We start from the raw sequence: 17096 nt of genomic DNA on the forward strand, positions 1-17096 counted from the left end.
GTCATACTGTATCTGGGGTATCTGCCTCAGGTGGCTATTTCAAGGGGACACCAAATTCATATTCTTGAAGAGAAAAACCTAGTTTCACAAAGTGTCTAGACCCAGCACACGTTGGTCTATGGATTATTTATGTGATTTTGAAATGCATCCCTGTGGGTTTTTGAACATTTTTGAGCACATTCCAAGTTGATTTATGAACAAATCATAAGTTGATTTTTGGATGTGTGCATAGTGTATGTGATATCTGTGCCAGGGGAATCCTCATTGCATCTAGAAATAAACTTTCTCATTGACAAAGGGGACAGGGCTACGGTATATGAGTTCAGTGGAATACCCCTGAAAGGGTGAATGCCAATCACTGTTTGTGTATGTGGTTGATTGGGTGTGTGAATGATCAGTGTTACAATTAATAGTGAAATCCATACATCCAGACTATGAGAGTGGAAATAAACAACTAACAGGAATAACAGGTAAGGAAGATTACATATTATCTTCTCAGCGTATCCAAGCAAGTGAAATTTTGACTGAAAATGTTTGCCAGATCGCTAAATTAGTAAAGGCCAGTTGTGCAGTACCCAGTTAGCAGCCACTTAAGTTCTATTCTTGGAATAGTGTGGAAAACGTGTTGTGTGACCATGTAATAATGTCTAATCGGAAAATGAATGTGGGATAACTAAACTGGTGATTCTGGCATGGTTAATGAAGTTAACTGGAGAATAAGTTTTGACAGTGGCAGGAATAGTTACAGAATTGATGATGACAAAGATTGTTTGTCAGAAGGAGAAGAAACAGGGACATCACATAAAATTATATGGAAGAATACTAATATTCCTAATTTATATAAAAATTTCGTGCTACTACTTCTTGATCTCTTGCTTGAGAAACTGGAGCTTACGAATAAAATGTGAAACTATTTCCTAACATAAAATGTTTTGCTTGTAGTAGGTCTGATACGCATTTGATATTTGTACTACTTGAAGTATATTCTTTTGTATTATAAAAATGACCATTTGTGCCAAAACAATTTCACTTATTTGGCATGTGTTACAATTGGAAAAGGCTGTTTCGTTTCATCTAGCAGACAGTGACAAAATAGACTTAATTAAATCAAGAAACAACACTAGTTTTGGGTGCTATCCTTATTAACACGGTTTACAGTGTTACGCAAGGACATTTTCATTTTTCATGTAACAAAATGTTTGACGACCTTAATGAGGTAATAGATTCTTTCATAGAAAGGAAAGCACACTGTGTAAAGCTGTAGCAAGATCAGAGAGAAAAAGAAATGCGTACTGTCTTGCCTGTCTCATGCCTTTACTACGTTTCCTATATTTAATTTTATGTCACACTACAGAGAAAGTTACTAGCTGCTAGGCAATAAAGAGTGAAAATTTTCTGAAAAGTTCCTTTTCTCCCGGTTACAAATAATCATAGGATGTCAAATCGGCTCCCTGGGAGCAGTAGAGACACCGCAGGACATTTTACTTTCCACTGTCCTTAATATATGTTTGATGGTTTCCATTACAAAATATACACATTTGAAATCCACAGAGTGAAATACAGTGGCATGTGATAGAAGAATACTGTGCGAAGAGGCGGGGCACTGCAGTTTGGAACACTTAACACTGAATAACATGTCTTACATTTCCTGAAACAAGCGTACTGTTGAGGGCTTGTTGGTAACTACACTGAAACCAGATTCTTAGGACTTTGGCTGCAGAACAATGTAAAATGGACTAACCATATTAAACACCTTAATGCGGAACTGAGCAAGACATGTTACTTTTATGGGAACAGGATACGAATAACGGTATATGGAATAAACTGTCCCCACTAATATCTGCACGTACATATATTTCAACAACTATCATATATGTGCACACAATACAATGTATGAGAATAGACTGAATTAACATGGCGGCTCGGATGAGCGACCTGAGTCCCAAAGACTAATGTTGTCTATGGTCGATATGACCTATTGACGCCACCCCCCCCCCCCCTCCCCCATTTCCCATCCGCCTCGAACCCCCACCCCCCGCAGTATGGAGTACCATATGTGAGTCTTGAGGGAAGACCATGTGGGCATCGACACTATTGGTGGTCATACGAGCTGGTAGATGCATGACCAGGACCTCCGACCTCCACCACGACCGGGGCGGGGTGCGGAGGTGGAGTGACGGGAGGCAGGTCCATCTCGAACTCGTTGAGCCAGCGAGGACGGATGATGCGGCGGCCAGACTGAGAGCAGGCAGGTTGAACAGCCAATGGCAGGGTGTAGGTGTGGCAAGCCTGGATACTAATCGAGCCGTCCAGCGAGATGAAGGCGCGAATTGCATTCGGCTATGCACAACACTGATGTTTAACTGGTCATTAGGTGGCAGGGCCACTTTGTCTGTGAGTAGAATGAGAACTCAGTTGTCGAGAGTGACGGTTGAAATGTCACCCACGTGGTGTGGGGGTACGTTGCAGAGCAGGGTGACTATGGGAGAGGATGTCTCCATAGTTGATAAGGTAGCAGCGAAACCTGCACACGGGGTGGAGGGTGACGTGTCTGAGAAACCTGCGAAAGGCAACGGGAAGGTGTTGGGTGAACAGAATGGCGTGGACCAACGAGAAACATTGTCAGACTCCACGGTGGGAGGGAGACTGGTGGGAGAGTCATTAGGAGAATCAGACGGAGGCAGCAGAGGGACGTCGGGGTCCACGAATGCTGGTTTGAGTCGGTGTGACAAAACAGTTTGTGGACTGTCTTTGACGATGATGTTGAAAGTTGTATTGCCCCACAGGAGGACTTTAAAGGGTCTGAGATAAGGTGGTTGCAGAGGTTGTTGGACCAAATCGTCTCTCAGCATTACATGGGAGCAAGTGTTGAGAGCGGTTAGCACGTAAGTGTCCGGCAGGGAGTGGCTGATAGGTGGGTGCAGGCGTGCATGTTTGAAGTGGGTGTGAATGTGGCTTATGAAATGAAATCTGGGGAGGGGGGGATGTCTTCAGGTACTTGAGGATGATTGAGTTCCTCTGGTAGGATGGGGTTCTCCCCGAAAACGAATTCTCAGATAGTTCCCTGTAAGTTGGGCTTGAAAGTTGAACAGAGGCTGAGCAGTACCCATGGAAGAGCTTCAGACCAGAGGCAGTCGTGGCACCTGAGCACCATTTTTAGAGTGCAGTGCCACCATTCCACTAACCTGTTGCTTTGTGGGTGGTAGGCTGTGGTGTGAATTTTCTTTATGCTGCAGACGTTACATAAAATGGTGAACAGGGAAGGCTCAAACTGCTGACCCTGATCGGTGGTGATGGTGGTCAGACAACCAAATCTAGCAATCCATGAGGAAATAAAACCCTTGGCCACAGTCTTGGCAGTGATGTTAGGTAAGGGGACTGCCTCTACCCAGCGGGACGTGCTGTCAATTGTGGATAGACTGTATCTGTGGCCCTCTGATGGTGGAAGAGGACTGATAAGATCGATATGTACATGACAAAATTGTCCTGGAGGAATGTTGAACGTATCCAGTGTGGCGGTCAATTGTGGATAGACTGTATCTGTGACCCTCCGACGGTGGAAGAGTACTGATAAGATCGATATGTACATGACAAAATCGTCCTGGAGGAATGTTGAACTTGCCCAGTGTGGCGGCCAATTTTGTTGCATTGACAGGGGACGCAGCTGTGTGCCCAGGTCTGACTGTCCCATTTTATATGTTTCCAAACGAGATGCTTGGAGACGAGCTGTGTAGTGGCGCAGATGCCAGGGTGAGCGAGGTTATGCCAGAGCGTTGAAGGCCTGCCAGTGCGGGTGGGGGGGGGGGGGGGGGGGGGGGAGTAAGTCAGTGATGCGTGAAATAGTATTGATCCACGAAAAAAATCTGCGGCAATGTTGTCCATGCCTTTTATGATGTAGCGAACACGGTTGTGAATTGGGAGACTAGATCAAAGTGACTGAAACGCCGAGGGGGTGGGTCCTCGAGGGGGTTGCAGAAAGCGTCTGCGAGTGGTTTGTGATCCGTGAAGAAGAAGAACGAGCGACCCTCCACGTTGTGGTGGATGTGTTTGATGGCCTCGTAGACCGCAAGGAGTTCTCTATCAAAAGTAGAGTATTTCTTCTAAGTTGTTGATAGTTTTTTAGAGAAGAAATGAAGAGGGGAAACCGTGTCTGTCTTGCATTGCTGTACTACCGCTCCCACTGCGATGTCACCGGCGTCCATAGTGATGAACAACTTGGCCAAGGGGTTGGGGTGGGCAAGTATCATGGCGTGAGATAAAGAAGTCTGTAATGCATTGAAAGTCTCCAGCATAGGTGTAGTCCAGTGAACAGGATGAATCTTGAAGTCTGTTTACCCGGCAGTGAGTCTGTCAGTGAGGCCTGCATGGCGGCGGCAGAAGGCAAGTGATGACGGTAGTAATTTATTGTGCCCAGGAAACGTCGGAGTTCTTTGGAAGTAACCAGGGGAAGCAGTGAAGTGATGGTGTGCACGCGAGATTTGGGAGGCTGTATTCCGTTGGTGGAGCAGGTGTAACCCAAGAAAGTGATGGAAGGCTGATGCAACTGGTATTTTTCTTTGTTGACCTTAACGCTGTTGAAGTTCAAGGTCTGGAGGACCATGGATAAGTGATTTTCATATCCATGACAGTACAAGCGTTTAAACGTCTGTAGTCACCACACATTCGGAAATAACCATCATGTTTGATGAGGAGGATCGATGAAGACCAGTTGCTGTCTGATGGTTGCAGGATACCTGCATCCAAAAGTTCATTAATTTGCTTCTGGGCTGCGTGCAACTTAATAGGGTTGAGGCATCTAACCTTGTGCCTAATAGGAGGGCCGGCAGTGGTAACTATCTTGTGGGTCGTTCCGTCAGTGACAGAAGAAACTGAGAACTGCACACAAGACTGATCAATTCCTGACGCAAAGTTTTTGGATGGCTAGGGCACGATGAGGCATAGCCATTAGTGCAAGTGGGAAAAGGCAGCATGAAAGTCACATGTCTAGCAAGTGAGCGTGGCATGTGCTTGTTTGGAGAGGGTGGCTGCGTGCCCAGTGCGGAGGGCTCGTAATGTGCGGCGACTGTCTGGTCTCAACCTTGCACTTGGTACCCGGTGCGGGCGAAAGCAGTGTTGGTGTCGCGTGTGGAACAGCGATGACCACCGTGTCATGTGGCTGGCTCACGAGAGAGCGGTAATGTTTATCAACACGCTGGGTGGCTGCACGCATAGTGGACGTGGCCGTATCGCACACGCAACTGTTATTAGAAGCACTGTCTGACACGTATGGCAGTGAACGTGGTGAGCATGTCAGGGATGCGGAGTCTACTGGACGTGAATCGTCACACACAATTAATGTTTTTGGACTAACCTGATGAGTGTTTGAGCTGGTGTCTGCTGGAGAAACACGATTAGGTGGCGGGACTGTGGACTGCAGTTTCAGCAGCGAGGTATGAGCTGCGATGAGCTCATTGTAAGTGTGAGCTATTCATTGTTTCAGCTCATCGTCTTCCTGGTGGAGTTGTGCCGCCGAGTCGTATTCTGACAGTAGGTTAGTGACGCAGGTCACAATGTCACCAGTGAGGGTGGAGCGCTTGCGTACCAACTCATATGTTACGAGAGAACCAGAATGTGGAACATAAGTGTGGGAGCACAGTATCTGAGTGTTAGTGGGATGTTGTAGCACTGAGCCCTGAACTATGTTCGGAGAGATTTTGTAATGGGACAAAAAATTCATACCGAGTATTGGTTCATCGATGTCGGCAATGTAGAAAGTCCACGGAAAACACAGAGAAGGAGATAGGCGCACCGTAACTTTGACAGAGCCTGGGATTTGTATTGTTGATGTGTTGACAGCTCGTAGAAGTGACTTCATCAGTGAAAAGACGGGGGGAGCCATTGATGTAGCTATGGTAGACACGTCAACACCAGTGTCGACTAGGAAAACGAGCCGTAACGAAATGTCAGCCATGTACAAACGACCGCTCGGCCAGATGGACGAGTGGACGGAGTGCAATGTATGAGGATGCCTGTGAGGTTCCCTGCAGGACTCAGCATCTTTTAGGTCCTGCGGTCGGCTTTTGTGCACTGGCAAGATAATTGACACTTCTTGGCATTATCGCCGAAAATCTGGTGGTACCTAGCAGTACGGATGAGTCGGATGCAGTGGTGGTGATGACTGCGGCAGTGGAGGCATGTATACCATCACATATGGTGCATGGGTGATCCTGGAGTGTTCGGATGGTGGAGCGAATGAGTGGATACTGTCAGGCGATGTAGAAGGTGCAGAAGCGAAGTGAGCCCTTCCTCTGCCAGCAGACAGCTGGTAAGCAGGAGCAGTTGTGCTACCTAGTGGTGAGTGGTGAGCTGGTTGGTGTTGTCATAGCAATGAATACAGTTGGTCTGCAATGCAGAGACAAGAGCTGATTGACTTGAAGGAATGTGGTAGCAGTTGGATCTGTAGGTTGGTAGGCAATTTGGCAGACCACACCACCCACAGAATGATGTCCGGCATGGTATGCTCACTCACAAGTAACTGAAGGTGGCGCCAGAGTTGTGATGGAGTTCGGTCCCCCAAGTGTTCCTCATACATCTTGATGATTAATTCTTGTGGTGAGCAGGCGAGTCGTTCCATGATCGTTTTCTTCGTGAACTCGTACTTCAGTTGAGGCAGTGGCGAGAGGAGTAGATTGCAAATTTAGTCCAAGTTGTCATGGAGGTGCGTGATGAGACACAGGAATTTAGAGTGGTCGTCGGACATGTGATGCAACTCGAAAAGATGCTCGACAAGAGCAAACCATGTTATAGGGTTGTCCCGGTATAAAGGTGGCGGCTTCAGCAGATGACCTGGGGGGGAGTGGGGGGGGGGGGGGGGATGAAGGTGGCTTTGATGTCCCTAGGGAAACCAGCTGGTCCATGGCAGGAGAGGCCATACAGCAGGCCAGCATAGTAGGCGTGGGTGTGTTACTGGCAAGAATGTCCGTAGCAATAGCGGGTTGCATTGTCCTAGACGTGTCCTGAAAACACGATGCGGCTGGCACGGTCGGTACCGTGGGAATGAGCTATTGCACAATACCTGTAGGGGTTCCGTAAACTGGACCATTATTACTGTCTTCTTTGTGGGTGAGGTTCCTGTTCCATCATTAGTTGCTGCTGCCCTCTGATGCCACTGGCCACTGCCTCTGCTTCACTACTTGATGATTAGTTGATACTGACTGACTGTTACTGCTATTGCCAACCTTTTTTATGCCTTTCAAAGGCCTTTCATACTCAGATATTGTGTCTTGCATCCACTTTGCCCTCATTAGCAACTTCTTTTCAGTGTTTCTGAAATATTTCGTCTCTGTATGTCCGTGTTGACTGACTTCTAGTAAGTACAGAGTTCTTGGTTTAAATTTTCCTAGATGGTGGCCGGGACCTCTTCTTCTTGTGTTATTCTCAATGCAGTTTTTATTCCCAGACATAACATTTTTTCGCTAAGTTCCATACATTGTGTGTATAAGTAGACTGCACTAATGTCTTGCTCAGAGTTTGTGGCTAAATATTCTCACTTGACAGTTATGATTTATAATTAAAATATTCTACAGTCACGATGCATTATACTCAGTGCACAAACAGATAAAAATTATAATTTTGCTAATAATGATAGCTGTTGAGCAATGCAATCTTTCTGCATTTTCTTCCTCCAGTAAAGGTTTGCTTCACCTGGTGTCCCATCACAATAGCAACAGTTATCCAGCCATTACCATGCTGTGCAGCTGTACTTTTGGTAACAGTAAAGTTCAAAACACCTCCACAAAATGTAGACGGGCTGTGAAGGAACACTTGACCTCCAAGACCTGACGTTGTAGTAATTTCAACATAATCTATTGCCTTATAAACAGAAATGCACGAATGCCTAAATCTCCTCCTATAGCAGGGCATGCTCTCTGTGTGGACTTCAATGCTACTGCACACACAGCTGCACGACGACTGACGCCGTTTTACTGATAACACCACTTATATAGCAGCGCGACAGGAAGTCCTTATCACTTCCGCTCTGATTGATTTTAGTGCTTGCGGCGGCTTGTTAAAACTAGAGCCACCAACTTTATTTAATGTTTATAATAATAAACAATATCAACAAAAACTTTTATGTCATAACAGTTTCTGGATCCTTTGACCCAACTGTTGGTATTGTACGGTACGATGGTAGTATTGTTAGAGGTGTTTCTGGATTGGAGGGTTTCAATAGCAGAGATGTTATTGCTTTTCGTACATTTCAAGTTTGTGAGGTGTACAATAGGGATATTGGAGCTTCTTATTTTACTAGTAACATGGCTTTTGTTTTGAGAACTCGCAATCATCGTAAAATAAATGAACAAGAGGGTGTTTGTCTTTGGGTCAAAGGATCCGGAAATTGTTATGACATAAAAGTTGTTGGTGACATTGTTTATTATTATAAACATTAAATAAAGTGTGTGTCCTTGAACCTTTTTCCCTGTTAAAAAGAAAACTTCACATTGGTCTTGCCAAAAGCCGAGAAGCGATTCTTCTTGGTGTTGTAGCACTCAGGGGCACTCTGGGATGCTCTCTCTGTGAGACACCTCTGGGTAACTCTGTGGGCTACCGCTAGATGGCAGCAGCAAACTGCGTATTCACAGTGTTTGGTCTGTGGTGCTAGGGTCTTTGGGCGGCCGGGAGGCGGAGGGGGGCGGGGGCGGCGGCTCTAGTTTTAACAAACCGCCGCGAGCACTAAAATCAAACAGAGCTCTTTCTCACTGATATCATGGAAACACTCCCACGACACTTCAACCAGTAAAGTTTGTCCACATCCATTAGTCTCTATCAAGTGTTTAAATTGACCATATATGGGCACGAAAATGTTGTTGGAATTTCAGGCAACTGGTGACACAGGATTGCACTATTTTGGGTGACACAGGATTGGACCATTTTGCCCTTGCCTTCAGTTATAATTTACCAGCCATAAAGTCATTTCAGTGTAAACATCCAAACAACATATTCCTAAAAATGGAGTTCACTGACAGAACAGAAAAGGATTATGGCAGAAACTGGCGAGAGCTAAAGACAAAAAGTTAGGCATAAATGCTTTATAGTTTAGAGGATGTGGAACTAGCACTGGGGACCCATATGGCAAGGGTATTTAAGCAGCTGCTGAAGTCATTGACATTGTGGTGTGTGGCGTGTTCAGCAAATGGGTGGTTAAGTTTGTAGTTAGCCACAGTTTTGTGGTGTCCAACATGTGCTTTGGCAGCTGGCTGGTTTTATGTCCACATATAATTCTTGCATTGCCGGTAAATGGCATGGATACTTGCACAAATAAACTTACCTCAAATTGGATAAGACGTACCTGTGGCAAGACTGCAGCAGGAGGCTGTGGGTGGGTCTTTGAGTTGATAAATAACTCAGTCTGAAATGTTCTTTGATTGGCAGTGGCAGGAGTTCATGGAAGAGCCAAGCTCCAGGTTTAATATCACTTGTTGTTGACAACATCTAGATTTATTTTGTGAAAACATTTAAAATTTTCCTTTACAATGGAAGGAAGCAAAAAGCTAGTTGACAACAACCAATAATTACAGAGTGCCAGAAGGGTTTAAAATTTGCTTTGAAATGTATCCCCTCTTTTTTTTTTTAAATTACAACAAGATCAACATCAATAATCACAGAGCGCCAGAAGGCTCAGCATTTTTATAAAATCTCTCTTTAAATAATTTACAAGATCAAAATCAATTATAACCAAGCTCCAGAAGGCTTAGAAATTGTCATAAAATTTTTAATTATCAAGATCAATATAGAACCCCAGAAGGCTTACAAGGAAACCTCCCCATCACACCCCCCTCAGATTTAGCTATAAGTTGGCACAGTGGATAGGCCTTAAAAGTGAACACAGATCAATCGAGAAAACAGGAAGAAGTTGTGTGGAACTATGAAAAAAATAAGCAAAATATACAAACTGAGTAGTCCGTAGGCAAGACAGGCAACATCAAGGAGAGTATGAACTCAGGAGCGCCATGGTCCCGTGGTTAGCATGATCAGCTGTGAAATGAGAGGTCCTTGGTTCAAGTCTACCCTTGAGTGAAAAGTTTGATTTTTTATTTTCAGACAATTATTATCTGTCCTTCCATCCATCGGATGCGAGGTAACTGCGCCGTAGTATGGGGACGCTACACCTAAACAAACATCGAAACACATGACGTCAGTCGACTACTGCGCACGGAAGAGAGAGTATTCCTGCTAACGAGGCTCCCTGGCTGGCAGTTGACTGTTTGCTACTTTGGACGAGAGTGCATTAAATACGTGAGATGTATTCCGTGGGGTTTTGCGGTGCGGTCGCAAAACACAGACACTAAACTTATTACAGTGAACAGAGACGTCAATGAGCGAACGGACAGATCATAACTTTGCGAAAATAAAGAAAGTAAACTTTTCACTCAAGGGAGACTTGAATCAAGGACCTCTCGTTCCGCAGCTGCTCACACTAACCACGGTACCTCCTCCTGAGCTCACACTAACCTTGATGTTGCCTATCTTGCGCATGGACTACTCAGTTTGTATATTTTGATTATTTTTTTCATAGTTCCACACAACTTCTTCCTGTTTTCTCGATTGATCTGTGTTCAGTTTTTCAAAGCCTATCCACTGTGCCAAATTATAACTAAATCTGAGGGGGGTGCGATGGGGAGGTTCCCTTGTTAGGAATATTCTCTTTAAAAAATTAAAAATGTACTTTAACAGAGATAGATCAAGATATTTTATAATTCTTCCATCTCTCTCCCTCTCCCTCTCCCTCCCTCTCTCTCTCTCTCTCTCTCTCTCTCTCTCTCTCTCTCTCTCTCTCTCTGTGCTTGTGTGTTTTTGTGGTTAACTAAACTTCCCATAGAGTTTAACTTGATGAAATTTAATAACTAAATGATGGCTTGAAATGTCCTTTTTTGCACAATTTTGGGGCTTGATTCCGGGATGGGATGGCAAGCAAGTGCAAATTTAATGAGGAACGGAAGATTAAGACGGTCCCCAGGACAGGGTATCGCAATAAGCATAAGTGATTAACTTAAGTGAACAACAACCCACAACTGCAACTCAGCACGGAATAGTGGATCCGATGAGGTCCTAGTACCAGCCTCCACCCAGAATTGAGACCGCTTCTTCTTCTCCCATCATCAAGTCAGCCAGCTGGTGAGGCACACTAGAACAATTTGTTGGCTGGTCGGACAACCATCAGCTGGGTCAGCGTACAATATGGCTGACTAGCCCAGCCTACAAAACTGACAACCTAATGTTAGTGTTAGATCAACTTAGATAGTAACCACGTAAAACACAAGAATAATTCACCATTTGAACCTTTTGCAAATTTGACCCCATTTTTATTTTAAAAAATTACAAACATTTAAATAAGATTATAACACTTAAACCCAAGAAATTATCAGAGATAATTGCAGAAAACTATCATTTGTGTCCAGCACTCTGAAATATAATACATATATTGACGAACATTGAAACAAGAGGTTATACTTAAACACAAGATTAATCCAAGGTAATTACAAGAAGTTGCCTTCAAGATCCAGTACTCAGACAGCTTTAAGATTGACTACTCACTCAAAAGTTTCACTAGATACAAATATTGTGCCCTACCAATATAGGGCATTCATCAACAGTCTACAGTGTCCGCAACATGACAGCCATCTCCCTGTGCGGCTAGGGCTAACAGACACCTAATTGGATGGCCAATATAATTCTAAAACACAATTTAAAAAAGCAGTTTAACAACTCAGCACAATAATGACTCCAGTAGGACTCCTCTTAGTTGGACTCCATCACAGATCCACCAAAAAGCAATACCACAAGCAACTCAAACAGTACTGAAACCAGTCATTGTGCAGCAACAGAGATGTACTGCAAGTAATCAGGGGCACACAGAATCCATAAGTCAGTTTGTAAGGTTCCCTTGTGCATGTAGTTGTGACTTATTAATTGTGTAGTGAAACACAGATACATGGTGAAGAATGCAACATCATGTTTTTATGCATGAAGAGCTGACTGCCAGTCCTTTAACCATATTAATGGATATTGCTGTGATTAACATAAGATTAAATTTGTCATGGACAACTGCATCATCTTAAAAATGCATGAAATTCCACCTCAAAATATCCACTAACTCTTTAATGTGTTATATGAATGGCTCTGTCATTTATTAATTAATTTGGAAATTCAGTTATTGCAATTCTCACTTTAGGACCAAGAAACTGTACAAAAAAATTATCTTTCTGTAACAATGGTTAAATTGGCCATTAGTCTGCAAAAAACTAAAAATAATTGCTCCTCACTGAAATTAATATCAGTCCTAGCATGACTACTTCGTTGTTCTCACATATTGCTATTATAATATTAAACAGAGTTTCAAATAAGTTTTACAGTGCTGGGGAAAACTGCACATTCATGAAACAGAAGCACTATGCAGAAAAGTTATAGCAACTTGTCTAATACAGATATCGGGCCCCCACCCATCATACAGTTAATTGGAAATAACAGCAGTCTTTGTCCAAACACGAGCTCAGTCCAGCCCAAGTAAACAGCGGATGCAGCAGTTGTAGCTCACTTTGTAGAGGTAGAGTCAAGTAATGGCAGCCAGCAAAAGAAAAACTGATTGCAAACTAGCCGATGAGTGGGTTTATATTGGCCCTCTATGGAGTTTCTCATGACCAGCCTGCGATATATCTAGCTGCCTTGCCGGATGTACCATCACCGGATGTGGGGAATACTATGCATACTGATATGTCCGTATCTTCCATTTGCACATCTGGTCGGGTTATTAAATCAGCGATGTAATTCCAGTCAACACTAAGATGCATTTTAAATAGATTTTAATGTTTCCTGTGCTTAGGAAGCATTTAAGTATATAACATTGTATGGAATGAATGAAGGTACACAAATACTTAGTATGGAATACTAGATGAAAACAGCAGCTGAGTAGTGTAAGCAGCAAAGCAGTGGTTTTTTTCCCCAGAAGCTCTGTGTTTTTTGTAATATTTATAAGATCTTGATTTACAGTGTATTGAAGAATATGAGTTGAATAGCACCAGTTGTAGTGGGTTATTACATGATTTATGGGTTGTCAGATAATTTACAGTAATGGCCTGCAATGGCTTTCTCCTTGTTAATGTACATCTTGACTTTCAGATTCCTGAAGGTTCTTCTTCAAGATAGGGTTTATGAAACAAAGTGTGTGAATGAATAAGTGAATTATTAGTTACATAATGATTTTTCTTTTTTACATCACTATTTTCATTGTAACTTTCAGTTTTAGTTGTGTTCCTGTTCTAAGACTTCTATGATTTTTCTGTCTTATGCTTTTCTTTTCTTATTTAATTTCAGCTGCGGCATGATATGATTGACCAAAAGGAGGGAGAGACAGAGCTTAGCGTCAAAATCCACTATGATGAAATGGTAAGCATAATATTTCTTTTGACACCATTTCTTTGTGTTTACTATCTTTCTGATCAAAGAACATCATTGTCACCACCATTTTTCATCTCCATCAAGCTGGGTGTGGATCCGCTTCATATGTCTGTAGCACTGCAATTGCTACAATCCAGAGGTCTCCAGCAGCCTTGTTTCTAATCTTAGCTCTGTTCAGATGTCTTTAGTAATTTTATCTTTTTTTGTTTTATATCATTATAAATAGGAGGTATGGTTTGCACAGGCTGAACTTAGAAGCGGGTGCAGTTATGATGTTCCATCCCAAAGCATCTGAATTTTTAAGTTTTTTATATTCTGTTCTCAATCTCTTGCTGTACGGTGTCGTCTTAGGAAACAGTACTAACCAGGTACTGGAAGTTGGTCAAAATATATGTATCCTCAGGCATAAATCTTAGATGCACTTTTGAAAAGTTCCTGCTGAACACTAAATAAACTGTCTTGGTTTTGCTGATTTTAAGTCCCATTTTCATGAATTATTTATGCCAAAGATTTAGCTTGGTTTGTACTTCTATTCCTCTCTTGCCTCAGGTTACGGCAAAAACAAAATCATTAGCTGTTGGTCCCTTTCTTGTGACTTCTTTTAAAACTTTATTCATTTTGATGATGAGGAGGAATGGAAAAATGCTACTTCATTTCTGGAACTCACTCCTTATTTTGAACCAAACTGATCTTCCTTTTAGTACTATTTCGCTGCTCTTGGTTTCATTATATAATTATCTTACTGCTTCGATGATAGTACTGAAGTGAGAACATGTGGGTATCGCTGCTTACATGTCAGTCTTGCAGTGAGCTGACTTACTGTCGCACCCATGCACTTTGTTCAGGATATAGGTTATGGTGATAGTATGGTAATGGGAACTGATAAGTGCACATTTGCTGATAATGAATTTTTTCTGCACAGATGAATAATAGAATGAGTGACAAAAATAAATCAGATCACAAAGTCCATTAACCAGTGACTGCGATAATTTGTGTTTGCATTAGACTTCCTCTCGAACTCTGATCTCAGAGAATGAACACACCTCAGTGATGAGTGCATCATATGACTTCATGAGTGTAGGAGAACAATGGACTCATGTCTGGAATGAAATGTGCTTTCCTTGTGATTGCAGGGTATAATGTATTTCGTGGTCCTGATGAAGCGAAAGTGGAAACAAATAGAGAGTGCCAAACAAACTTCTGTACACATCTGTAGGGAGCTCGCATTAATCTCAACCCATGCGCTCTTTGGATTGAAGTTATAGACTCTCAAAAAACACATCTGTACTGCACAGTGGCTCAGTTAACACTCCAATTGTTTTCTGCCGATCCACGCCCGTACGTGCCACACCTTGCCAGAATTTTGCCTATTAGTAGGTATGTGCACTGATGGATATCTGATGCATCTAACTCAGGCTGGCTGTGAGTGGCTTTGGTACTTTCATGCATTTTTGCGGCATGGCTGACAGACAGATCCCACCTTGGAAACCAAAGCTCAGAAGCTGCGAGAAAGTGCAGGTGCGAATCTTGTGTGATAGATATTTTGTTTTGGTATACTTCATTGTGTTGCCAGTGTGAGGGCCTGTCAGGGGTGATTGGGCAGTGGTATGTGCTGTCAGCATGCGGGTGCGTGGTGGGTGTGTCTTCATGCAGCTGGCTAGTGACAGTAGCAGCAGGCAGCTTTGCCTATGAGCTGACCAAAGCAAAAAGTGGCCAGCTTCAAGACTGTGAGTCACTTGAAAAGATGTCATCTCAAAAAAACACTGGATGAAAGGGAAATGAAGTAAAGTGTTCATGAATTTCTTTACTCATGTGAATACCGTGTTGTCATGTGGATATGGTTCCTGGGACTGTGGTACACAAGCCCAGGGGTACAGGGGTAGATGTCTGGAGCTTGATGGGAAAGGACACGGAAACTCAGCATGCAAGGTAACCTGGCATCAACATCTAACATGGTGGAGGCACAGGGAAACGAACGCAAGTCCAGGAGCTGAGACAGACAAGCCACAGGTTGCGAAGGAGATGGTTTCTGGAGCTTGACTGGAGACGATATGTTGACAATGTGGCTCACTGGAGACAGCATATCTGCAGCAGATGATGGCTGGGGCATTGTTATGACACAGCACAGGTGTTTGAAATGGATGCAACAGCCAGTATGCATGACATAGTCCACTGGTAGCTGTGGTGGTGGTGGCCTAGGCGCTTGTAGTGAGTGCGGCCTGTGCAGCTGTGGTGGCTGGCTGGGCAGTATGGCTTGGGGGACGAGGTGCACATTGTGGCATGATGACAGCTGGTGGCATGCATGTGTCATGGGTGATCATGAGTGTGGGTGATTCCTGACTGATGGCAGAGGAAGCATCATCCACTGGCAAGTCTATCACTGGATTGAAGACGTGAACAGCAGCAGGAGCAGTCAAGATGTAATCTAGCTTGACTTGGCTGATTGACACTATGTTTGGCTTGCCACAGCACTTGAAGTCGAGTATTCTGTTGCTGCAGGTGATGGTGCGGTGTGGTCCTGAGTACGGTGGCCAAAGTGGTGGCTGTACTGCGTCAGTACACAGCACGTCATGTATGCAGCACTGTAAGTTGGCATGAACAAACACTTTGCCAGTGTGATACCTCATCCGTGCATGCTGTCAGAGGCGGGCCACTTGGGCACGGAGATGTTCTCCCAAGGGAAGGGCCGACACATCATAGGGTGATGGTATCTCCTCCATAAAATTACCAGGGGTGGTGAGGGATTGTCCATACAAGAGGCCAGCAGGTGAAGCACTGATCTCTTCATTCAGTGTTATTTGCAGACCAAGCAGTACCAGTGGGAGTGCTGATGTCCAGGAGACATTGTGGCAAGTTGGAATGGGTTTAACTGTTCACTGGAGCTGCTTGACCATACTGTTAGACACCAGGTGGTAGCTGGTAGTTCTGTGTAACTGCACACCAGACAGTTGACTGACTTGTGTGAGCAGCACGCGGTGAACAGCACTACGATCCATTGTGACGTGAGTGGGGCAGTCAAAGCATGCCACCCAGCTGTCAATGAAGGCAGGGGCGACGGTCTTGGCAGTGATTTCAGCTATGGGTGTTGCCTCCAGCCAGCATTTGAAGCAGCAGCAGATAACATTTGCTAGAAAGGGAGCAGGCCAACAATGTCCACTTGGACATGTGCAAAATGTTGTGTTGCGTCAGGAAACGCACTGACGGGTGTGCGGATATGCCTCCCGACTTCAGCATGCTGGTGTACAGTACAGGTGCATCCCCATTTGTGGCAGTCTTTCCGAAGGCCTGGCCAGATGAAATGTGTGGCTATGAGCAGCACAGTGGTGTTGATGCCAGGTTGGGGCTGAGGTGCATGAGCAGCACAGTGGTGTTGATTTGTGGTGTGTGCGTGACAGCCCATGGACACTGTCGATACCACTGCACCATAATTTCTCCAAGAGAAACAGGCAGTGTTTGCTGTTGAAATGTCACACCAAACTTTGTGGGCAGAACCAGGAATGGGCACTAACTCAAGTTATATGCTGCTGGAGGTGCCCTGTCCAGTTGTTTGTCATCCTCCTGTTCTTGGGCAATCTCCTCAAAGTTCACAGGAGGAATGATAATGGCACAAGCATGGGACAAGCAATTGGTAGCAATGTTGTTGATTCTGGAAGTATGGTAGA

General features: G+C 44.0%; 1 protein-coding gene across 1 annotated transcript in view; it reads left to right on the plus strand.

Moving 5' to 3' along the window:
• Positions 1-17096, plus strand: part of LOC126187970 (voltage-dependent calcium channel subunit alpha-2/delta-3) — an 865148-nt gene that overhangs the window by 650474 nt on the left and 197578 nt on the right. The window contains exon 15 of the mRNA XM_049929356.1: positions 13351-13422. Within this exon, the coding sequence (XP_049785313.1) occupies positions 13351-13422 (72 nt within the window). The remainder of the gene's footprint in view (positions 1-13350; positions 13423-17096) is intronic.

Source organism: Schistocerca cancellata, chromosome 5 (genome assembly GCF_023864275.1).
Source record: "Schistocerca cancellata isolate TAMUIC-IGC-003103 chromosome 5, iqSchCanc2.1, whole genome shotgun sequence".
NCBI lineage: Eukaryota > Metazoa > Arthropoda > Insecta > Orthoptera > Acrididae > Schistocerca > Schistocerca cancellata.